We start from the raw sequence: 24,919 nt of genomic DNA on the forward strand, positions 1-24,919 counted from the left end.
AGGAATAAGAAAAAAAACTTCAAGATTATTATAGCTATTCTTACACCCAGTTGTACACAAGAATTACATGGGGCACCTGTTAAAAATAAATATTCTGATTCAACAGGATGGGGGTGAAGTACAGGAATGTATACTTTCAGTGAAAGCCCGAGGTGATCCAAATAGAGCCAAAGAAGTGCTTAAAAAAAAAAAAAAAAAAAAACCACTGATCCAATTCCTTTATTTTATGAAACAAAATCTGGACAAGAATCTGTAACTTGTCCAGTGTTTTACATGTATATGTAACTTTAGTCCAAAAATTAAATTTTCAATCAATGGTTAAACTTTTTTTTTTTCGGTTTTGTTGTTGTTGTTTTTGCTCTAGAAGATAACTAACTGATGCAATGGTGACTGTATTAGTAAAAGCTATGGGTAAACTGTCTTTTACTGAACAAATATAGCAGTATATGCCAGGCGCTGTTTTTTTTTTTGAGACGGAGTTTCAGGTGAAGGGGGTATAGCTCAGTGGCAGAGCATTTGACTGCAGGTCATGAGGTCCCTGGTTCAAATCCAGGTGAGGTATCTGACTGCAGATCAAGAGACGGAGTTTCGCTGTTGTTACTCAGACTGGAGTACAATGGCACGATCTCGGCTCAATCCACCTCCTGGGTTCAAGACCAGGCACTGTTTTAATCCTGCCCTGTGACATTTATATTCTATGTAGAGAAACAAACAATAACCAAAAAACATAATTAAATTGTCAAGTGTTAGGGGAAAAAAATGGAGCAAAAGATAAGATCACGAGTGCAATTCTGAAAGTGCAGGTTGCAGGTGAAGTAAGGTAATTGTAATTTTAAATAGTCAACACAGGCCTCATTGAAAAGTGGCCTTGAAGGAGGGTAGCTATAGTGACATCTGAAGAGCTTTCCAAGAACTGGTTAAGGCAAAAGCAATCAGTCAGGAATATGCCTGGCCCATTTAAGTAAGAACAAGGAGGCCAGTGAGGATGGAAAAGAGAAAACAAGCAGGAGAATACAGGTTAAGTAACCCTTACCTGAAATCCTTGGAATCAGAAATGTTTCAGACTGGGGACGGGACCAAAGGCTAAACATGAAATTCACTTATGTTTCATATACACCTATAGCCTGACGGTAATTTTATACAATATTCTTAAGATTTTGTGCATGAAACAAAAATTGTATACACTGACCATCAGAAAGCAAATGTGTCACTATCTCATGTCAGTACTCAAAAAGGTTTGAATTTTGTAGCATTCTGCTTTTCACATTTTTGAATTGAGAATGCTCAACCTGTTACAGGAGATGAAGTAAGAGAGGTCAAACAAGGAAAAGGAGTGAGCACATCACAGAGAAATTTATAGGCAATTATGACTTTGGCTTTTACTGAATGAAATGGAAAGCCATTACAGTGTTTTTAGCAGAGGAGTGGCATGATGTGATATGTTTTAAAAAGCTCACTCTGAATCATTAGTCATTAGAGAAATGCAAAACATAGCCAGGATGATGCCACTTTACATCCTTGTGGTTACAAGGATGGCTATTATCAGTAAGACAGGACAGTAACAAAATATTGGCAAGGATTGGACAAATTAGAAGGCTCAGATATTGCTGGTGGGAATATAAATGGTGTGACCACTTTGGAAAACAGTCTGGCAGTTTCTCAGGAGGCTAAACATAGTGTTACCATATGACCCAGCAATTCCACTCCCAGGTGTAGACCCAGGAGAAATTAAAACAAACATCCACGCAAAAACTTGTACACAAAAGTTCATAGAAGCATTATTTCCAATAACTGAAAAGCAAAAACAACCTAAATGTCTAACAACTGATAAATGGACAAATAAAACACGGTAGTTCCATGTAACAGATTATTTGAGAATAAAAGTAATGAAGTACTTATACATGCCACAACATGGATAAACCATGATAACATTATGCCAAGTGAAAGACACCATTTACAAAAGGCCACATATTATATGACACCACTTATATGAAACGCCCAGAACAGAAAGTAATAGATTAGGCTGGGCATAGTGGCTCACGCTTGTAATCCCAACACTTTGTGAGGCCAAGGTAGACAGATCACTTGAGGCCAAGAGTTCGATACCTGCCTGGCCAACAGAGTGAAACCCTGTCTCCACTAAAAATATAAAAAATTAGCTGGGTGTGGTGGTGCATGCCTGTAATCTCAATCACCCAAGAGGCTGAGATACAAGAATCACTTGAACCCAGGAGCTGGAGGTTGCAGTGACCAGAGATTGTGCCACTGCACTCCAGCCTGGGCAACAGAGCAAGACTCTGCCTCAAAAGAAAAGAAAAAAAGAAAGTAAAAGATTAGTGTCTGCCAGTGTCTGGCAGCTCTGAGGAGGAACAGGGAAAGACTGCAAGTGGGTACAGGATTTTGGTTTCATGGGGGAAAAAAAGGTTCTAAATTTAGAGTGTGGTAATGGTTGGTTGCACAACTCTGTGAATATATAAAAATACATTGAATTGTACAATTTAAATGGATGACGGTGTATTAACAATGTCTTAATAAAACTAAAAAAAGGATCAATTTAGTTGGAAAAAGAATAATTCTTTCAAGAAGTTTTGCTGAAACAGTAAAACAACAACACGTAGTCTGTAGGGGAAGTCGGGGTCAAGAGATGATTTTAAGATAGAATAACAAAATGTTTATATGATGATGGGAAATATCCATAAAGGGGGGGGAAGAAACAATTATTAGAATGAATGAATATTTTAGTCTCCTTTAAAATAACAGGTAAAAAGACATATTCAAAAAAGGTCCCAATAACAAACTCTCTGCCCAAAAGTAGTTTTAATAGCTTTTAGCAAAATCATTGAGATTCTGTAAAAGCTATTGTAGGTGAAGCTGGAGGCAGAAACTCTTGGGAATCTATCATTTCTTCCAGCAAACTCAAACTTTGTTTACCTCAGGTGCAGCCTGCCTTTTGTAGCTATCTGAATCTTCCAAGGTCTGAAAATAACTGTGCATGTATTCTGCAGCTTGCTGCCACTGGTGCTTCAGCAGAGCTTCTTGGATAAAACTCAAACAAGCACTTGTTGTCTGAGCAAAATCCTTCTTCCTTTTCCCTCCAATGGCTATAAAAATGAAAAAGAAGAGTTTTCATCCATAATGACTCCAGTTCAACTATTCAAAACACTTACTTCTGATAAGTTTTAACAAGTAAACTGTGGGTATTACGTGACCCAACCCATTCCCAGTATCAAAGCCAGCTTCACTTGAAACACACTCTTCCACATCGATTATTTTTAGCAAATAAAAAAATATCTAAATTGATGTTTTGGGGCTACTAGAGTCACCAGATCCTTTAAATCTGATTCAATCATTCTTTCATCCTTGTACTAAATGATTTGGGGAAAATCTCTCAAACAGGCCCCCAAAAGCACAGTCCCAGGTATTTAAAATGGATAAAATGCCAAGGTCATTCTAGGCAAACATGGTCTTTACTACCTTCCCATGTTCTGCAAACTCCAAGTGGGCTTTTATTTTTTAAGGACCAAATTCCTAGTAACTCAATGATATTAAATACAAATGAGATTAAAACAGTTGTAAAAAATAGCATTTACATCTCTAAAAGATGTAATTGGCAATCCCCATGTTAAGAAGAGAACATTGGCAATCCCCATGTTAAGAACAGAATGACTAGGTACATAGTTACCTCCTCTTCTCTTCCCATATAACTACCAGCCCCGCCTCTAGTCCAGCTGGGTAACTGTAAGTACACAAAGACCAACTGGTACTTTGCAAAGATTCGACTTGCAGATTTTTGATTTCCTTACATACCCTTTCCAAAAGTTAATCTCCTAGACAGCTGTGCCTATGTAGTAAAAGCTTCACAATCAAAATCATTACACATTATCTGAAGGTGAAAATGAAGGTGTTGAAAAAGTAAATGACATCTCCTTTTGCAAGTTAGGCAATTCCCAATTCTTTGCTTATCAAAACTGCAGAAAAACATAATTTTTTTTTACAATAAATCACTATGTAATTTTTCATGAATAATTTAGAAAAAGTTCAAGGACCTGATACATGGCTATAAATTCCATTCATTGCCATCTACTTACTTGTGTGACTAAGGTTTCTCAAAATTTATGTTAAAACTAAATATAGCAGAATCAATGCTAAATCTTTTCTCATTCTAGAAATACATAAAAGTCACCCACAAATACAAAAATTGGGAAAAAGCGATAGATTATTTAAAACAACACACACACACGAACATGCACACACACAGAGAGACAGAGAGAGAGAGAGAGAAAGAGAGAGACTTGCTCTGTCACCCAGGCTGGACTGTACTAGCACAATCATAGCTCATTGCAGCCTTTACCTCCTGGGTTCAAGTGATTCTTCCTTTGGCCTCCCAAAGTGCTGGGATTACGAGCAAGAGCCACCACACCCAGTCAACAACACTTTTAATATATATGTTATATTGATCAGCTATGTATAACTATTAATGATGACGTCTCAACCTAGAAAAAATTTTAATTCTTAAAACTTACAGGATATAAACAAAAAAAGTATGTTGATGCATACTTTTATTGCAAGAAGTACAACAAAAAGGAACACAAAATTTCCATCTATTAAAAGCTTTTTCATAATTTTTCTTAAAATGACAATGCAAGGCATTACAACCCTATGCTATTTGGACTCCATCACATATAAAGTAATACATATTTATTTAAAAATACCAACATCCTGGAAATTATTTCTTGCAAATATTAAACATATAGTAAAATTTTTTCAGACGATACCTTAAAACTGTGCAAGGTAGTAGTCAATTTTTCAAAAAAAAAAAAAAAAAAAAAAAAAGTAGGGGATACATAAGTGAAAAGTTTGAAGACTACTGACTGCACCAAACTAGTTCTCAAACTTTTGAATGTACATACAAATCACGTGGGGGACCTGACCCTTGCTAGTCAATGTGGTCCTGGAACGTACAGCATTAGTATCACCTGGACTCTTATTACAATATACTATGCCCAGCTCTCTGAATCAGAAGCTGCATTTTATAAGTTCTATACCAAAGCTGCTCAAGATCAGTGGCAATACCAGCCAGCTAGCCTAGGAAACTAACAAAACACCTCGTCCTTAAAACATCTTTTATTTACCTAAAGGAGAGGACTGTTCTCAGGCTAAGCTCCCTTCTCTCTCTTAAGCTTTCACAACTGAGATCACAAATCAACTTTAGACAACTATACCTAAATGCTAGGAAAATACCCTTTTGTCTTCCAACCTAGCCTAGTTACCTCAGGAAAAGTTCTTTCATTTCATTCTTTAATGAGCAAAAAGTAGTCTTACATGAGCCTGATGACTTAAAAGAAAAAAAAATTGTCAAGGAAAATACATTTTTACATGGAATAGAGATGTACAATAAAGAACCACTGTCATCAACCTAACTTCTAATATGCTACTGAAAGAATCTGGAAACGTATCAATCTGTCAACAAATATTTTTTGAGCACCACTGTGTGCCAAGCACTATTCTAGGTACTCATCATAGAGCTTCAATCCAGACTTGTCCCGTCTTCAAAGTTTTTATTATAAGGGGCTTGCTGGGTATGCCCTTCAAAATGCCAAAAGATACCTACCAGCATAAAAAATAAATACAGTAATTGTCAGGCAATTTTGTTTTCCTATTATAGTTAATTACCAGAACAATGTCAATATTACTTGCAAGTATTTTCTCATTGCAGACCAACAGTATTTTGGGTTTAACAGGCCATCTATGACATGTAAAATATTTCTAAGCATGTAAATTTTGGTCTTTGGTTTTAAATGTATCTACTTGCAGACTGACTCAGACCCTCTATAGAACACTGGTAACAGAAACATGCCCAAGTATGGCATAACTAGAGGGAATTTAAATTACTAGTTCCCTGCCAGGGAGGAGGTAGCACTATCTCTGACGTATCATTCATTCAGATCTGCCTTAAGCCATGTGCATTAATTTAGCAAAAATAAAACGAGGAGAGGAAAGGCACTATTATTTTTCAACACTCACTATGCGTAAGATACTATGCTAGGCACTTGAAGTATACTATCTCATTTTAAAAAATATACCTCAGTGATTAAAAGCGTAGTCTTTGAGATCAAACAGACCTGGGTTTGACTCTTGATACCACCACTTAAGAGCGTAATGTCTTTGAGATTCAGTTTCCTTCCACCTAAACTGTCTAGCACAAAAATTATTGAGTATTAACTTACTGAGATCATTAAATGAGATGATACTTAGATTAATATAAAAAAATAAAAGCAAAATTTTAGGAGCCAAGGAATCTCTGTCAAGGGGAGAAAAGGCTGGGCAAAAAATACATATTTAAGGGCAATAAGTAAAATGCTGGTTCAAATGTATTCCCCGGACTATACCACTTAACATGCCAGCATACAAATAATTGCTTCTTTTATTTATATTAAATATATTCTTATAGGAAAACTATCCCATAGAAAAACATGCTTGCATTTACATTAGATAAAAATGTAGAAAATGCTCTTTTATCTAGGCCAGGTAGAGTGGCTCATGCCTATAATCTCGGCACTTTGGGAGGCCGAGGTGGGCAGATCACTTGAGGTCAGGAGTTCAAGAACAGCCTGGCCAACATAGTGAAATTCTATCTCTCCTAAAAATACAAAAATTAGCCGGGCATGGTGGCAGCTGCCTGTAATCTCAACTACTCAGGAGGCTGAGGCCAGAGAATCACTTGAATTCCAAAGACGGAGGTTGCAGTGAGCCAAGATCAGGCCACTGCACTCCAGCCTAGGAGACAGAGTGAGACTTGGTCTCAATATATATAGATATATAGATACATATATATGATATATATAAAATATATATACATATAATATATATATCTAATAAATATAATATATATATATATATTTCATGACCAAATCTATTAGAAATAATGTCAATGCAATTCAACAGTAACTTCTGGAACACTTCCTAGGTATGTTTTCCTCAATGGCAGAGACCGTATCTTCTTCATCTATAACTCTCAAATATATAGTCAATGCCAGAGATAAAAGTGTTCAGTAAGTATTACTAAAAAAAAAATGTGTATCTAGCATAATACAGACTATCTATTATTAATCCAAGGGCAAAAAATTCTAAAAGAAAAAAGATTTTTTTTTCTTTGGCTTATGGCCTAAAAAATACCCCCATATAGTCCTATCTTGAAAATTAAACCAGCCTGGTTATTTTGTATCTGTATGGAATCTTACCACCTTCTTAAAGTTACAATGGTTCAGTGTTATTATTTTACTTACCCACAGTTTCTATGTAGGTTTGAAGCCAAGGAAAATGCATTCCTGCACCAGAGAGCACAGATGTTTCCACTTGTTCATCATCTGTTACAGGCCCTTTTAATTCTTCACTGAAATCACTCATACCTATTACAGACTGAGAATACCAGTTACTCTCTGTACATCTTAATACAGTCTTCTGAGTTGTACAGAAAAACAGCCATCTTTTTATCTAATAAATATAATTAGATCAGCAAAATGAATTACACCTGTGAGCTCTTTTAAAGTAAAAGATGAATTATGTCAGCAACAGCCAAAATAAATGATACATTAAAAAAAAAAAAAACACCAAACTACCAATGTTTCAAGCCTATATAAAGAAAAATAAGATACTGTCCTCTAATTTAAAAAATGTCAAGTCCAGATGAATAAAATTAGCTACAAATAAAGTTTTGTTATTATTTGTATAACAAAACAATATAAGAAGTACAATAATAGTAGTAGTAGCTAATATTAGGCCCCTACTATGTACCAGAAGTATAAATTATCTAATATAATTCTCACAGCAATCCTGAGGTGAGTATATTACTTTCTTCCATGTTAAGGTTGAAAAAACTGAGGGGCTCAGTGAAATGATGAAACCTGCCTAACGTTACAAAGAAAGGTGATGTTACAAAAAAAGGAAATAGAACACCAAACTACTTGGCCATGACTAGAATTCGGGGTGTGTGTGGAGGAGGGGTGCGGAAGGTGAGAAGCGAACCTAGAAAGACAATCATAAGCCAAGCTGAATTTGGACGTACTTCTAAAGATGCTCAGGGCCCCTCCCTCATTACCCTTATGAAATCGAGTATTGGTACCTCTGATATTACCTCCTAAATTTCCCCAATTTCCCCTGTTCTCTGCAATCTTACAGCACTACCCTAGTTCAAGACCCCTTAAAACTGTGTCTAGATTACTGCGTTACCTTTCTAAACAACTACCCTGCCTCGGAGTCTGCTTCTTTGCATTACAGCCAGAGTAAACCTTCTAAAATCAAATTCTGTGGCTAGGAGTATGAGTTATAAGTAAAAACTGAATTTAAATTTGACCCATCAAGTATTTTGAGGAGTAGTTACACAAATCCTCCCTTCCCAAATCCTCAAAAATCCAAAAGAAGCAACCGAAGCTTCTCCATCCCCCTTCTCTCGTTCTCAGACCCCAAAAAATAGTTTCAGTATTAGGAGGAAATATCAGAAGAACATGGATGACTTCTGACACACCCCTTCCCGTTCCATTTAAACGCAGGAACCACGGGCGATATCCGCGGCACTTACCCGCCTAAAGTTAGAGCTCCTCAGTAAAGCTAAACTCAGTCTCTGACCCCGAAACACGTGAAATTTTCTTCGGAAGATCGGTTAGGAGAGCTTTATATGAGCATGCGCAAAACCCGCCTAAGGCCTTCAGGCAACGCGCGGCCTCACTCCTAACTCCTCCAGCAGCTGCAGACGTCTCATTGGCCCCTCCTGGACCCTGGAAATGACCCGGGAAGTGACAGTAAATTGCCCTGCTCCCATTGGTTTTGCCCGAGTTTTACATTTTTGTCTGTCTCAGCCATAAAGTGGAAGACTTACTTTTATTTCAAATGGAAATTGGGGCAAGAGATCGGTGGCTGGGTGAAGGGACCATTCAAAAGAGTAGAATGCAGGGCTGGGCGCGGTGTCTCAAGCCTGTAATCCCAGCACTTTGGGAAGCCGAGGTGGGTGGATCACGAGGTCAAGAGATCGAGACCATCCTGGTCGACATAGTGAAACCCCATCTCTACTAAAAATACAAAAAAATTAGCTGGGCATGGTGGTGTGTGCCTGTAATCCCAGCTACTCAATAGGCTGAGGCAGGAGAATTGCCTGAACCCAGGAGGCGGAGGTTGCAGTGAGCCGAGATCGCGCCATTGCACTCCAGCCTGGGTAACAAGAGCAAAACTCCGTCTCAAAAAAAAAAAAAAAAAGTAGAATGTGACTTTACCCGAGAAATTCACTACAACGGGATCAGCTCCCGGGGGCATTGCACAAGTGGAGGCGTGGCTAGCGGCTGTGACCAGATAAATCCATGCATTATTTTCTATTACAGTTTTAGCTTTGGGTTTAATTGGTTCGACGGCCTTCTCCACAATTTGGGCGAGAATTTCTTTTGCCTTCTCAGGAGAGGTTGTTCTGCAGACCCGTCTGGGGTCAACTTTCATAAGGGACATTGAGACAAGTGAAATATGAGTCGAAAGTAAATGGGTAAACCATGTGAAATGAGAGACATTTGAGGGGTTCTAGGGAAGATGACCCCGGAAAAGGACTAGAGGCCCATGGAAGTACAGTGTGCTGCTCCAATATTTAGAGGGCTGATCCGTGAAAGAAGTATCAGACCCTTTTTCATAGCAGCAGAGAACAGAACTAGGACTAATAAGTGAAAGCTAAAGGGAGGCTGCGTTCAAGTCACAGCAAGAAAGAAATTTGTCCACAAGTAAGGATGCACGAATAATAGCGTAGGCTCCCCCAGGAATCACTGAGTTTCCTCTTTGAACAATTTGAGAATCAGAGTTTGGGGAAGGATGATTAAAGCATCTAGTAAGACTTTGAGCCCGGGTGGGGTGGTTCATGCCTGTAATCCCGACACTGTGGGAGGCCGAGGCAGGTGGATTGTTTGAGCGCAGGAGTTTGAAACCAGCCTAGGCAACATGACAAAACCCCATCGCTACAAAAAGTAAAAAAAAAAAAAAAATAGCTGGGATGGTGATGCATGCCTCTAGTCCCAGGTACTCGGGAGGTTGAGGTGGGAGGATCACCTGAGCCCAGGAAGGTTGAGGCTGCAGTGAGCTGTGATCATACCACTGCACTCCAGCCTAGAGTAGGGAACAGAATGAAATTCTATTTTAAAAAAGTTTGTACATGGATTTCTTAAAATGCTACAAATACTTGATTTTATGTTGTGTTCGGAAACAATATGAAGTAGTTATGGGCTTGCAAGAAAAGTTCTTTCTGCTGCTCTTTCTGTCATTAGTTCTTATCCTCACTCAAGCCTGTGCTCTAACTCTACAGGCAGGGCTACCTAAACACACAAAATAACATACATAATCATTACCTTCTTCTAGTCTAGAGGCTTAGTCTGGCTACTTTTTTCCCTTTGGTCTGAGGTATAAATTCACCAAAAGCAATCCAGAAATGATTTTATATGGCTAAAAGTTTATGTTCTCCCAAAAATGAGGAAGAACTTTCTGATTCTCCTTGAGGTTCTCAAACACCTCTACAGAGCAGTAGGTAACAATGGGAAAGTTAAGAATAACGTAATGTACTCTACCTACCATTTTCTTTCCCGTGCCACAATTCTGACAGAAGTTTTTTTTTTAAGCATTGCTTACAGTGGAGGTCTACTGGTGTTGAACTTTTTGTTTTTATTTATCTGAAAATGTCTATTCTCCTTTCTATTTTGAAGGATTTTTTTCTGGGTAGAGGATTCTGGATTGGCAATTTTTGTCCACCAGCACTTTAAGCCCTCTGTTGATTTTAACCTGTTGTTTTTGATGAGAAGTCAGCTATCACTTTATGATTTTTGTTCAAGTGTAATGTATTATGTTTCTCTGACTGCCTGCAAAAATTTTTTTTTCCAGTAGTTGGTTATTTACAGTTCGACAATAATGTGTCTGGGTGTGATTTTCTCTGTAATTAGCCTATTTGATAGTCACTGAGTTTCCTAGATTGTTCATTTCTTTTTATGTTAATTTGGGATATTTCAGCCATTAATATTTTTTTATGTGCAGTTATGCTTCTGCTCCCCTCTCTGGGACTCCAATTATATGAATGTAAGACCACCTGTATTGAGGAGTAGCAAGGTTCAATTCATTTTTTTCCTGAACTTTAGACTGAATATCTTATATTATCTATCATCAAGTTAACTTTTTGTTATTTTTGTGGTGTCCAATCTACTGATTAGCCCATCTTGTGAATTTTTAAATTCAAATTCTATACTTCATAGGTCTTGAAATGTGTCTTTTTTTTTTAAAAAGTTTTCATTTATTTTTTGACATCCCATTTATTATGACTCTATTCCTTTAAGTCCTTGGAAGTATTTATAAAAGCTACTTTAAATTTTTTTTCTGCTATTCTCAACATCTGGATCATCTCAGAGACTTTTTTTTAATAGACTGTCTTTTCTCTTACGGTTCACATCTTTCTATCTCTGTGCATATCTGATAAAACTTAATTTTATGCTGGACACCTGTAGGTGACAATTATAGGGAATCTGGATTATGCTGCCTTCTTTAAAGGATGTTATGTTTTGTGTGGCATACAGCTTAATTAGTGGATTTTTTTGGGTCATGTCAAATTTGGTATTATTCATTTTCAGTATGAGTCTTATTTGGTTTTATATCCAGTCCTAGCATATTCCCCTTACTCTTTGTGTGGTTCTTTCTCCTAAGACTTGGTTCTGGATTCTCAATTAAGTACTCAAGGTATTAGTGAAATTGCTGCATTGCTGGGCTGGAAATCTAATGTCTCCCAGCACTCCATGACCTTTAGTATCACTCTTCCCCTTTCCCCTACAGCAGGCAAGCTCTGCTAAGTCTTGCAAGGTTTCACCTAGCACATCTGTATCCAAAGTGAATTTCCATACAGGCTTTTAGTATTACCCCTTCTCTCTCTGTCTCTCTCTTCTTTCTCTCCTCTCTTTCTCCCCTGTCTCTTTTGTCTCTGTCTCTCTCTTTCTCTCACAAACACACACACACACACACACACACACCCTCAGATATTCTAGCCTAGAGGTGGTTATGATATGCACGTGGTGTGTATGGGATATGTGTGTGAGGTGGGTATGATATATGTATGGTGTGTGTGAGGTAGACATGGTATGTGTGGTGTATATGGGTTGAATATGTGGGGTTTGAGGTGGGCATGGTGTATATGTGGTGTGTGGGGTGGGTATATGTGTGTTGTGTGTGGTGTGTAAGGGGTATGTGTGTGAGGTATGATATGTATATGATATGCGGTGTATCTGAGGTGGGCATGGTATATATGTAGTGTGTGATATGTGAGGTGGGTATAGTACATATGCGGTGTATCTGGGGTGTGTGAGGTGGGCATGGTATATATGTGGTGTGTGGTGTATACAGGTTAAGTATGGCGGGTGTGTGAGGTGGCTATGATATGTGTATGGTGTGTATAAGGTGGGCATGGTAGTATGTGTGGTGGTTGTGGTGTATATAAGTTAAGCGTATGGTCTGTGAGACAGGCATGGTATATATGTGGTGTGTGAAGTGGGTATGTGTGTTGTGGGGGGGTATGTGCGTTGTGGGGGGGGTATGTGCGTTAGGTGGGTACGATACACGTATGGTGTGTGAGAGGTGGGCAAGGTATATATGTAGTGTGTGGTGTGTGAGGTGGATATGTGTGTTGTGTGTGGTGTGTATGGGGTGTGAGTTGTGTGTGTGAGGTGGGTATGTGTGTGGTGTATGTGTGGGACATACGGGTTAAGTGCCTGGTGTGTGTCAAGTGGGCATGGTATACATGTGGTGTGTGAGGTGGTTATGATATGCATGTGATGTGTATGGGGTGTGTGTGAGGTGGGTGTGATATGTGTGTGGTGTATATGGGTTTAGTGTGTGGGGTGTGTGGGGGGCATGGTATGTGTGTCATGTGTGGTATGTATGGGGTATGTATGAGGAGGGTATGTGTGTTGTGTGTGGTGTGTATGGCGTATGTGTGGTGTGTGTAGGTTGGCATGGTGTGTGGTATGTGTGAGGTGGGTATGATATGTGTGTGGTGTATATTGGTTCAGTATGTGGGGTGTGTGAGGTGGGCATGGTATGTGTGTCCTGTGTGGTAATGTGTAGTATGTGTGAGGTGGGTGTGATATCTGTGTTGTGTGTGGTATTAGGAATGTGTGTGGTGTGTCAGGTGGGTATGCTATGTGTGGTATGGGGTATGTGTGTGGTATATGAAAGATGGACATGGCATGTTTGTAGTGTGTGAGAGGTGCGTATGATACATGTGTTGTGTGTGGTATGTATGGGGTATGTGTGTGGGGTGTGAGGTGCGAATGGTATGTGTGCAGTGTGAGATGGATATGATATGTGTGGTGTGTATGGGGTATGTGTGTGGGGTGTGAGGTGCGCATGGTATGTGTGCAGTGTGAGATGGATATGGTATGTGTGGTGTGTATGGGGTATGTGCGTGTAGTGTGAAGTGGGCATGGCATGTTTGTAGTATGTGACAGGTGGGTATGTGTGTTATGTATGGGGTATGTGTGTGGGGTGTGTGAGATGGGCATGGTACATGTGCAGTGTGAGCATGGGTATGTGTGTGGTGCATATACATATGCACACACATGCATACCTGTGCACTGTAGATGACAGGCAGGCTGGCAGCCCGGGACATGCAGCGGTGACCAGCTCAGCCAAGGCAGGGCTCTGGGAGGGAGTCACCAGGCCCCTGGCAGCTCAGGATCCTGGATACACTAAGAGCCAAGGAGGAGAGAACAAGCTGTGTCACCACCTCCACCCAAGTTCATCACTAACATGAACCTGTAAGCTGCACTGAAACTGTTCCACTTGTGATTAGAACCAGAAACACTCCAGATGGGCTCAGCACAGCCAAGGGGGGTGGAACTGTCCTCAATGTTCTCCACCATTTGTGGCCAGATCTACCACCAGCAGCCTTGCCAGGCAGTGCCTGCCTTGGGGAAGGGGCCTAGCCCACGGCAGGTCCCCGCTGTGCTCCCGGCCCGGCGCCTGCAGTCCAGGGGCAAGGGCGGGGTGTGGAGTCTTTAAGTGATAATTTTTTCCCTCTGGGCCTTATTATAAAAGGAAAGGGAAGGGGAAAAAGATCCTAGCTCAGGGTCTCCGGGGACAGCGAACCCAAAGGCGACCCCAACCCAGTTGCCGTCCGGCACCGGGAGTTGATGCCAGCGCCAAGCGAGGATGGGGAAACGCAACCAGCAGCCCGTCCAGCCCGGCGGCAGGACCCAAGTGCCCCCCCAACCCCCAGACAGCACTTCTAGCCGGCGCCGGGTGGCCGTCCGCCACAAGCACCCCCCCCCACACCCAACCCGGGGATGCGAGAGCACCGCCCAGTACCCGCTGCACCCACCCACCAGTCGTGGGAGAGGGAAGTGGCCGGTAGGAGTGGGGCCGCTGGGCTGCACCCCCAGATCCCAGCAACAGCCGCTCCGCAGCCCCGCCGAGTCCACAGGGCAGTGCTCGAGAACACTGGGGCTGCAACCTCGGGCCGCCCCCACGCATCCGGGTCCCTGCAGTGCCACGGGAGGCCCCAGGCTGCCACCGGTGGCGACTCAGGCAGCCCGGCCCCCCGCCCAGCTTACCTGGCCAGGGAGCAAGGCTGCTTCAGCGCGGTGCAGTCCCCGCCCCGCCGCCGCCCACCGCGTCGGCGAAGCCGAGCTCCTCAGCACGCCCATGCCCAGCAGCACACACCCAGCCTGGCGCCTGCAGCCCAGGGGCAACGCGGTGTAGGGTTTTTAATTGAGAAGGTTTTTCCCGCTGGGCCTTACTATAAAAGGAAACGGAAGTGGGACAGGATCCCGGCTCTGGTTCTCCAGCCACGGAACGCACCAGCGGCCCGGCCAGCCCTGTGGGACCTGAGCGGGAGCCCTTCCTCCCTCACCACTTCCCCCACCCCCACCCCCGTCAGATAGCGCCTGTAGCCGGCACAAGTGGCCTGTCGCTGCGGCGACCTAGCGCGGGATGTGAGAGCCGCCGGTCGTGGGAGGAGGAAGTGGCGGTAGGAAAGGAGTGGGGCCGCCGGGCTGCACTCCCAGATCTCAGCAACAGCCACCCCGCAACCCTGCAGCCCTGCGGAGTCCAGAGGGCTGCGCTCGGAGAACTAGAGCCGCAACCTCCGCGCCGCCCCACACTCCTCAGGGTTCCTGCGGTACGGCGCGAGGCCGCAGGCTGCCACTGGCGAGTCAGGCAGCCCGGGTCCCGCAGCTTACCTGGCCAGGGCGGGAGCTGCTGCAGCGCGCTGCGGTCCCACCGAGTCGCCGCCCGCTACGTCCGCTCCTCAGCCGAGCTCCTCAGCGAGCCGGCGCAGAACCGCACAAACCTTCTGCAGCGGAGTAGCCCCGGGCGCGTCCCGGAAGCGGTGTACGGCAAGCCCGCAGGGCCGCCTCTACCGGGCGCACGCGCACTCACCTAAGCCTGCGCGACACGCTCCGGAACTGCTCCTTCGCCTCACCCGCTCGAGTCACTGGGGCCGGAAACGCTTCCAGGAGACACGGCGCGGCGGAAAGAGATGGAATACAAAGATGATGTGTCGGAGCCGGACGTACACAGGGCCCCGCGCCCCCTGGCCCCGGCGTTGGGACAATCGGCAGGGCGGGGGGGTTCACTCTAACCCGGGTGCGCGGGGCTGATCTCCCGGACCCGGGATGGAGCTCAGACGCTGGAAGGCGCGGCGTCCCCGAATGCCCCGGGACCTGGGGAGCACCCAGATTCCCGAGGCACGTCCTGGCTCTGCTGGCTCGGGAGCTGCAGGGGTCTGGTCCCGCGGGTAGAGCCGGAGAGCACGAGGCTCCCACCGTGCCATGGCTGCCGCACTGCACCCTGCTCACTCTTCCCCGCCCACCACCGCAGTTGTAAGAGGCGACCCTAGAGCAAGGAACCCTCGGGGATCGCCGCCTCCGAAAGCGCCATCCGGCAGGAGAGGCTCCCTGCTGCCTCCCCACCGCAGATCCCCTAGGAGCGTGCAAGACTCCAAGTCTTCCCTACGGTCCCTTCCAAGGACCCCAGCAGCCCGTCCCTCCTAGGGCCTCACTCCAGGCCATTCTCTCCTTGCTGTCCTGAATGGAGAGGACCCTGACCTCCGTGGGGCCCTGGGGAGCCAGTCTTCGCCCCCATAGCGTGAGAAATTCCCTGGAGGCTCTGGAAGGTCGCGCCAGAGACTCTGGTGTCACCTTCGGCCCTCTGGCCCTTTCGTCGAGTCCCAGGCGGATGTGGTAAGCTGTGGGAGATGCACAGGGTGCCTTTTCTGGGCCAAGCTGGGGCTCAGGTGCCTCCCTCCCTGAGTGATTTGCCTTCTTTTCTCCTTGTGGCTGCATTACGTGAAGCTGTGTCCGAAGTGGGGGGTAAAGGACAGGGGACCTAGGGGATGAGGAGAGCCCATCTTCCTGCTGCCTTGAGGGCCCGAGCTGAGACCTTGAGAAGGGGCTGGGGGAAGCTGAATCCTGAGCTGCACTAAGGTTAGATACAGTGTGGACTTGGCCTCTCCACACTCTGCCCCCACCAAACACTCACAAATCCCTAGGGCCGGAGGTGCCAGTGGGGGCTGCTCCTGGTAGGGCAGCTTTATAGCCACAGGGCCAAACAAAGGGGCAAAGGCAGAGCTAGGGCAGGCCAGCGAGATTCGTGACCCCCTCCCTGCTCAGGTGAGCATACCTTCACTGCTTACTTTCTACCTGGATAGACATTCTGTTTACCTGGCCAACACAAAGTTCATCCAGCCTCCTGTGCCCCAGCCTTTCTTCAATGTTAATGGTGGGAAGCAACAATTACAAAGCAATGATTTCAAGAAGATAAGTTCAGTCATCTTTTTGTCTGATCGTTATGTGGTCACATCCCATAGGAAAACAGCTGTGTCTGAAGCTGATCCACGCACCCCCCCCCCCCCCCGCCCACCTCCTCAGGGCTGGCAAGTTGCATGCTGTTCCTTTAACAGCCTCCCTTGAGATCTTCCCGTGGGCAGGCTCTGGGCCAGTCACTGGAAATTAAACCCCCATCCCAGCACAGGGAGTGAGTGGCTGATGTCCACAGTCCACAGGATGAAAGGTACAGGCCTAGGGCTCCCACCTGTAATCCCAATGCTTTGGAAGCTGAAGTGGGAGGCTCACTTGAGCCCAGCAGTTCAAGTCTGCAGTGAGCTATGACCATGCCACTTGCACTCCAGCCTTGGTGACAGAACAAGACACTACTATCACTTTAAAAAATGAAATAAATAAATAAATAAAGGTACAGGCCTACCCCCCAGCCTCACTCAGGACCTAAATCTGGTAGGCTTGAGCCAACTGCCAGTATTCAGAGAATTTTTAAAGAATCATTAGGACAAATAGCTAATACATACGGGACTTAAAACCTAGATGACAGGTTGATAGGTGCAGCAAACCACCATGGCACACATATCCCCCATGTAACCAACCTACATGTTCTATACTTGTATCCAGGAACTTAAAGTAAAATTAAAAAAAAAAAAAAAAAAGAATCACGCTGGGCGAGGTGGCTCACACCTGTAATCCCAGCACTTTGGGAGGCCGAGGCAGGAAGATCACGAGATCAGGAATTTGAGACCAATCTGGCCAACCTGGTGAAACCCAGTTTCTACTAAAATACAAAAATTAGCTGTTCGTGGTGGCAGGTGCCTGTAATCCTAGTCATTCAGGAGGCTGAGGAAGGAGAACTGTTTGAACCTGGGAGGTGGAGGTTGCAGTGAGCCGGGTTTGCACCACTGCACTCCAACCTGGGCAGCAGAGTGAGACTCAACCTTGGGGAAAAAAAAAGGAGGTGGGGATACAAGACATTTGCTTCCTTTCTTGCTCTCTGCCATGTGAGGATAAAGCAGATAGCCCTCTATGAACCAGGAGGTGCGCCCACCGCAAGAACCAAGCATGCTGACACCCTGATCTTGGCCATCAGCTTCCAGAACTGGGAGAAATCAGTGTTTGTTGTTTAAGCCACCCAGTCTATGGCATTTTGTTAGAGCAGCCCAAACTAAGACACTGCCCCAATCATAATGATATCCCCCTATGTTTCCTTCTAAATGCTTTCAAAGTTTTGTTTTTTGAGACAGAGTCTCACTGTCACCCAGGCTGCAGTGCAGTGGGATGATCTTGGCTCACTGCAACCTCCGCTCTCAGCTTCAAGATATTCTCCCACCTCACCCTCTGGAGTCGCTGGGACTACAGGCGCAAGCCACCATACCCAAGTAATTTTTGTATTTTTAGTAGAGGTGGGGTTTCACCATATTGGCCAGGCTATTCTCAACTCCTAACCTCATGATCCACCCACCTTGGCCTCCCAAAGTGCTGGGATTACACCCAGCCCACTTTCAAAGTTTTGCCTTTCACAACTAGATCTTTAATCAACTGGCTTTTATTTTTGATACGATGTGAACTAGTGATCTAGTTGTATTTACTTTGCATGTGGATAATCAATTGTGCAGACACCATTTGTAGAATATTCCGTCCTTTCCCCAATAATCTATAAGGCAGCTTCTGTCTCAAGTTTCCATGTGTCATGGGTCTTTTGCGGGGTTCCTCTTCTCTTCAGTGGCTGACTTGTGCATCCCCTGAACACTTCACTGTCTAATTCCTTTACCATCATAGTATGCACATGAATCTTCAACCTTCCATTACCCACTGACCTCTATGCCGTTCTTATTTTTTGAAAATATCTTACTTTAAGTTCTGTCAGAAACAGAGCCTGAGTCAAGGATTCAGGTACAAGCATTTGTTAAGAAGTTGCTTTCAAGAAGCACAGGTAAGAGGGTGGGAGGTGAGACAGGGAACGGAAGAAAGCCAACAAATGGTGCATTTATGAGCAGGTTGCCACAAAGGGTAACTGGGGCTCAAACTCACTAGGCGCTTCAAAGTTACCGCAGCTGAGGGGCGGGGAAGCTGCGGTATTTATCCACCAACTCCCATTCTTCATGGATGTTTTAACATGGACACAAGATGTACTTTAATCAGATATACTAAGACACACAGACATGGAAATGACTGTCCCGAAGGAAGGAGTTTTTGATACTCAGAGGTCCCTAGAAACAAGTGCCAATCCATGCTATGCAGGGATACATGGAGAGGCACCAGGGTCAGTCAAGAAGTCAAAGAAGCTAGGGGAAAACGTGGGCAAGAGCTTTATTTGTGGCATCCAAGGGAAAGGCAAGGCAAGGCAGGGTGAGCAGGCACAGGATTAGCTATTAATAGTTTGAATAATTTCACTCAGCTCTGGGGCATAGGGCTGTCCCTAGTTGGCTGGTTCATGGCCCTGGGGTGATGAGGGCAGATGGACAGTGGCCCAGTGTAAGAGCCCAACTAAGGAGGTGGTTGGGGGTATGGGCTTTGGATTGGCTGGTTTGCAGATGGAAGGTACGCTTGCAGGTGAGTCCTTTACTGTTTCTAGGAAGTGGCTAACCCCGGGTGGAGCAGTCGCTCCAGGATCAGCAAGGCTCCAGTTATCAACACATCAGGAAATACAGGAAATGAAAAGGCATGATGAATACACTGAGGGTGTTCTTGAAGGCATCAGCCCCTGGCACGTATGTGGCTGGCAATACCGAGGGCCATGGGGACGGCACAAACAGTGTCTGCTGCACTGTATATATGTTTTTTGAGATGAAGCCTTGCTCTGTCTCCTGGTCTGTAGTGCACTGGCAGGATCTCGGCTTATGGCATCCTGGCTCCGCCACCTGGGACAAAGCAATTCTCCTGCCTCAGTTTCCCAAGTAGCTCGGACTACAGGTGTGCACCACGATGCCTAACTAATTTTTTTGTATTATAGTAGAGACGAGGTTTCACCATGTTGGCCAGGATGGTCTTGATCTCTTCGCCTTGTGATCTGCCTGCCTTGGCCTCCCAAAGTGCTGAGATTACAGGTGTGAGCTACCGATGAAGTCTCACTCTGTCACCCAGGAATGCGATGGCTTGATCTTGGCTCACTATCCCCTCTGCCTACCAGGTTTGAGCAATTCTCCTGCCTCAGCCTTTCAGGTAGCAGGGACTACAGGCACACGCCACCATGCCCGCCTAATTTTTGTATTTTTTGTAGAGATGGGATTTTACCACATTGGCCAGGCTGGTCTCGAACTGCTGATCTCATGTGATCGCCCACCTTGGCTTCCCAAAGTGCTGGGATTACAGGTGTGAGCCACCACATCCGGCCAGCTACATTATTCTTGGACCCTTAATGACTACATGAATTTTCAGATCAGCCTCTCAAGTTCCAAAAACAACTCCATTGGGATTTGTCTGGGAATTGCTTGAATTTATAGATTAATTCAGTGAGAAATAATAGGTTTATAGCATTGAGTCCTACCATTCATAATATATATGGCATATATTTCCATTCTTCAAGTCCATGGATAATTTTTATTTTTGTCTTAGTCTTTTTGTAGTGCAAAACACCTGAGACTGAGTAATTTACAAACAACAGAAGTTACTCTCTCAGTTCTGGAGCGTGGGAAGAAGATCAAGGCTCCAGTGGGTACAGTGTCTAGTCAGGGCCTGGTGTCTGCTTCCGAGATGGTACCTTGAATGCTGGTTCCTCTGGAGCAGACAAATGCTTTGTTCTCATGAGGCAGAAGGAACAGATTTACCACCACCTCAAGCCCTTTATAAGGCACTAATGTCATGCATGAGCGCTCACCTTACTGACTTACTTTTTAAAGGTCCCACTTAATACTATCATCCTGGAAATTAAGTTTTAACAGGAATTTTGGGATACACATTCCGGCTATAGCAATACTCTTCATGAAAGGTCTGTGTACGTTTTGCTAGATATATTCTCAGGGTTTTGTTGCTACTGTGAATAGAATCTCTTTGTCTATTACATTTTCTAATTTGTTATTTCTGATGTACAGGAATGCTAATAGTTTTTTTTAAAGTTGATCTTGAATTCAGAAACCTTGCAAACTCTGTTACTAGTCCAAATAATTTATCAGTATATTCTCCTGGATTTTCTGCATAGACAAGCATATGGTCTGCAAACACAGGTAGTTTTCTTCTTTCCAATTAAAAAATTTTATTTTCTTCATATGTTTCTTTTTTTGAGACAGAGTCTCACTCAGTCACCCAGCCTGGAGTGCAGTAGCATGGTCTCCACACACTGCAACCGCCACCTCCCAGGTTCTAGCGATTCGCCTGCCTCGACCTCCCAAAGTGCTGGGAGTACAGGTGTGAGCCACCGTGCCTGTTGATTTCTTTCTCTTTCTTTCTTGCAGAATCTCACTCTGTCTCCCAGGCTGGAGGCCAGTGGCATGATCTCCACACACTGCAACCTCCACCTGGGTTTAAGTGATTCTTCTGCCTCAGCCTCCCAAGTAGCTGGGAATATAGGCATGTGTCATCACACCCAGCTAATTTTTGTATTTTTAGTAGAGATGTTTCACCATGTTGGCCAGGATGGTCTCCAGTTTCTAACCTCAGGTGATCCACCTGCCTCAGGCTCCCAAAGTGCTAGGATTACAGAAATGATCCATCTCACCCAGCAGATTTATTTCTATTATAGAATGACTCACATACATTTCTGATGTTGGGCATCTCATAACCTTAAAAAAAAAAAAAAGACAACTTCCTATGTATCAGCTAAACACACTAGGACCTCCAGTGCCATGTTCCATAGAGACAATGATAGAAGCCAGCCTTGTCTACGTCCTAACTTTGATGAAAATTCCTTCTAAAATTTTACCATTAAGTGTGATAATTGCTATACACTAAGGAAAATAGGGCCAGGTGTGGTGGCGCACACTTGTAATGCCAGCACTTTGAAAGGCTTGTGGGGAGGATTGCTTCAGCCAGGAAGGGGGAGGTTGCAGTGAGCCGAGATCTTGACACTGCACTCTAGCCTGCGTGACAGAGACTTTTTCTCAAAACAAAAAACAAAACAAAAAAAGGATGCTAGCTTGCTAATAGTGCATTATGTGTTGACTGCCGTTGCATTATTGTAATAAAATCTAATTTGCCATGATGCATTATTTGTGTGTATGTACATTACTGTATTCAACTTGGTATTCTTTTATATAAAATTTGGAATTCATGTTCATAAAAGTTAACAACAGCTAATTTCTATTTGGTTAGAAGTTAGAGTTTTGGATATTGTTAAGTTACTTTCCTTGAATTATTTCATTTCATCCTAGAAGACTTATTGTAAAGGTTATTTCCCCTTTATATATGAGGAAGTTAAGATGCAGTGAAGGCAAGTCAATTTCCCTAAGGTCACAGGGAAGGTAGGTAATGGCAGTAGAAATACAAATCCAGATTGTCTAGCTCCAGAGGCTGTGCACTCCAGCGGCTGCCCTGCACCCTCTCCCTGTAACAAAGACCCATCATTCAGACTGTTCTCTTGTGAACTTTCCTTGTACATCCTTGTTCCAGTTTTCCACCAAGATTATATTATTCTCAATAGATAACTAGTTAGGTCTTGTTTTTCTTTTATTACACAAAAATACTCATCAAACTTTTATAAAAACCTACTCCATCCTACTACCTTTGCTAGCCTGACTTCTACAGTTTTGCAGTGGCCTCCAGGTTTTACAGCATTTACAAGCTCCTGTCCTGGGTATACTGGGGAGGTATACACCCCATAAAGCCAGGGGTACAGACACAGATCAGCAGCAGACTCCCCCACCCTCCAGCATCCTTTCTTTTTGTTGAGACGCAGTCTCGCTCTTGTCACCCAGACTGGAGTGCAGTGGCATGATCTCAGATCACTGCAACCCCCACCTCCAGGGTTCAAGCGATTATCCTGCCTCAGCATCCCAAGTAGCTGGAATTACAGGCACCTGCCACCCAGGCTTTTTTGTATTTTTATTAGAGACAGGGTTTCACCTGTCCTCATCAGAATCACTGGATCATGACTGACCCCTAGAGGCGGCATCTCTGCTCAACTGTCAGCCTGTGGGCTGGAGTGTGACCGCCAAAGCTGCTGTAGAAGCTTCCTCCCATCCTGGACCACGCTTGCCAGGGGGAAAGTCCTGTCCTTTGTCTTGATAGCCAGCCAGCCTCACAGGCATTCAGCAGATTGGAAAGCCTAAACATGTGCCGGGCTGGGCAGGCCGCCTCTGTGCCTTTTTTGGGGGGTAAGCTAAAGTGCATTCCAGCCCCTAGCATGCTGCTGTTTATTCCCACCCCTCATCCCCGCTCCCCTACACACTCAAGTACAAACACAGGCACATTCACGGGCACACACCGCCCTGGACAGCACCATTTCCAGCCTTCACAGGGCGGTCTCCTTAATGGGGAAGTTAATGAAAGACTAAAGAAGGCTCAGGGGTCAGGGAGGACCTCTGTTGGAAAGAGGCTCCTAGACCCAGTTCTGCCTCTGACTTGCTGGGGGTCCGTGAGAAAGTTGCTTCCCCTCTTTGGTCCCAGTTTCCCCAGCTGAGAAATGAGGGGTTGAGCCAAATGGTCTAAGGTTCTAGGAACCTCTTTAAGTCAGAGCCCATAGCTGGTGGTCAAGATGAGGGAGAAGCCCTTGGGGTCAGCTGAAACCTGAGAGGCAGGACAGGCCCAAAGGTGAGCAGCCTGAGCACATCAGGTGGGCCCTGAGCTGGAGCATGAGCCCACAGCCTGCACAGCAGCCCTAGACTTGGGAGCCAGCCAGTGGGACTTCGGAGATGTGGGGTCCAGCCTCCCCTAATGTTGCAGGACTGGGGGCTGGGAGCTGCAGATTCTGACCCCACAGTTGCTTTAGACATGCCAGATGAGCTGGGGCAAGACACACCCCACTCTACGAAATGAGCAGTTAGTCCAAATAGATATGCCATGAAGTGCTGTGGAACAAACCCAGCTATACTCTGGGGATAGACTGGCTTCCAGGTACTCAAGCAGCTGGCCTCTGGGGGAGGGGAACCAGGTATGAGAGGCAGGATTCAAAATCTAGGCCCAGCCTCCATGGGAACCCCCTCTGGAGAGCCCAGGGCAGTCCCAGAAGTGCAGCAGGCAGCAGGTGCACTAGGAGCATGTTTGACAAGGCACCCAATATTCCATCTGTTCAGAGAGGCAGCCAGCTGGAAAGTGGATGAAGTAGGCAGGGTGGCGGCTGCTCCCCACGCCCAGGACTCCAGCCTAGCACCCACCCAAGTCCGCCTCAGGCCTGCTCAATTGTATCCATACTCTGGGCCCTCTGGGCCCACCAACAGAGGCAGGGCTTTGGGGTGACTGGGTGAGCTGGCCCTTGTGGGAGGATGTAATTGACTCCTAAGCCTGGATAGCCAGGCAGCCCCTCACCTGCATCACCACCCCCACCTCTCCAGCCCCCTCATTCCCCAATTCTCCCACCTGCTCCCCTGCTCCGGCACTTGCCTCTGCTCACTCTCATCTCTTTTCCTGCTCCCAGGCTCGCCTGCTCACATGTCCTTGACTCTCCTCTGAGTCTCCCTCTTTCCAAGCCAAGCCTCTCTACTTGACACATTCTCCCTGATGGCACCAGGGTACACAAGCTTAAATCCCTGCACCTCACCTTTACTCCCAGGCATGGGAGGGAGATGACATGAAGACTCAAACACCACTTGGCAAAAGATCTGGAGTATGCAAAGGGGCAGATCTGAGACTGTGGAAGCTCTGGGGGTTCCCTGCAGGAGGCTGCATTTAAGCTGGCTCTTGAATGTGGCTCTGAGCTGAGACCTCTCCCTGAAGCTCCGGACCAGGAGCCAGCTGCCAGCTGGACCCCTCCATTTGGTGTCTCAAAGGAAGCTTGCCCTCTGGAGGTCTAACTCTGAACCCAGAAAATTCCCCCATCTCAGCCCTGTTTCTCTTAGGGAAATTACCATCTCATACCCAGTTCTTTACCAAACCCACATTTGAGTAAGGGGGCTCCTGCCCTGCCCTGTGCTGTGAGTGTTCTGGATGAGCCAGTGCCAAAGGGGAAAGAGCTCTCAACACCAAGCCAAACTATGTGAGGCTTAACTCCAACT

General features: G+C 45.1%; 1 protein-coding gene and 1 pseudogene across 24 annotated transcripts in view; one reads left to right on the plus strand and one right to left on the minus strand.

Moving 5' to 3' along the window:
- Nucleotides 1-15,375, minus strand: part of LOC100388062 (TATA box-binding protein-associated factor RNA polymerase I subunit A) — a 40,797-nt gene extending 25,422 nt beyond the window's left edge. For 2 of the 24 annotated variants that reach the window (XM_078356655.1, XM_078356648.1), the window contains exons 1-6: nt 15,234-15,375; nt 13,622-13,742; nt 8,876-9,062; nt 8,579-8,774; nt 7,287-7,409; nt 2,932-3,101 (exon numbers count right to left, since the gene is read on the minus strand). In XM_078356655.1, the coding sequence (XP_078212781.1) occupies nt 2,932-3,101; nt 7,287-7,407 (291 nt within the window). In that variant the 5' untranslated portion in view covers nt 7,408-7,409; nt 8,579-8,774; nt 8,876-9,062; nt 13,622-13,742; nt 15,234-15,375. Of the gene's footprint in view, nt 1-2,931; nt 3,102-3,807; nt 3,969-7,286; nt 7,420-8,578; nt 8,775-8,875; nt 9,066-13,621; nt 13,743-14,606; nt 14,792-15,233 lie in introns of those variants that run through there. The other 22 variants (XM_078356653.1, XM_078356640.1, XM_078356656.1 and 19 more) reach the window with 17 other exon arrangements.
- Nucleotides 15,376-16,083: 708 nt separating this feature from the next.
- LOC118149474 (uncharacterized) lies at nt 16,084-24,693 on the plus strand (annotated as a pseudogene).
- The last annotated feature ends 226 nt before the right edge of the window (nt 24,694-24,919 follow it).

This window comes from Callithrix jacchus, chromosome 19, assembly GCF_049354715.1.
Source record: "Callithrix jacchus isolate 240 chromosome 19, calJac240_pri, whole genome shotgun sequence".
NCBI classification, from domain to species: Eukaryota; Metazoa; Chordata; class Mammalia; order Primates; family Cebidae; genus Callithrix; species Callithrix jacchus.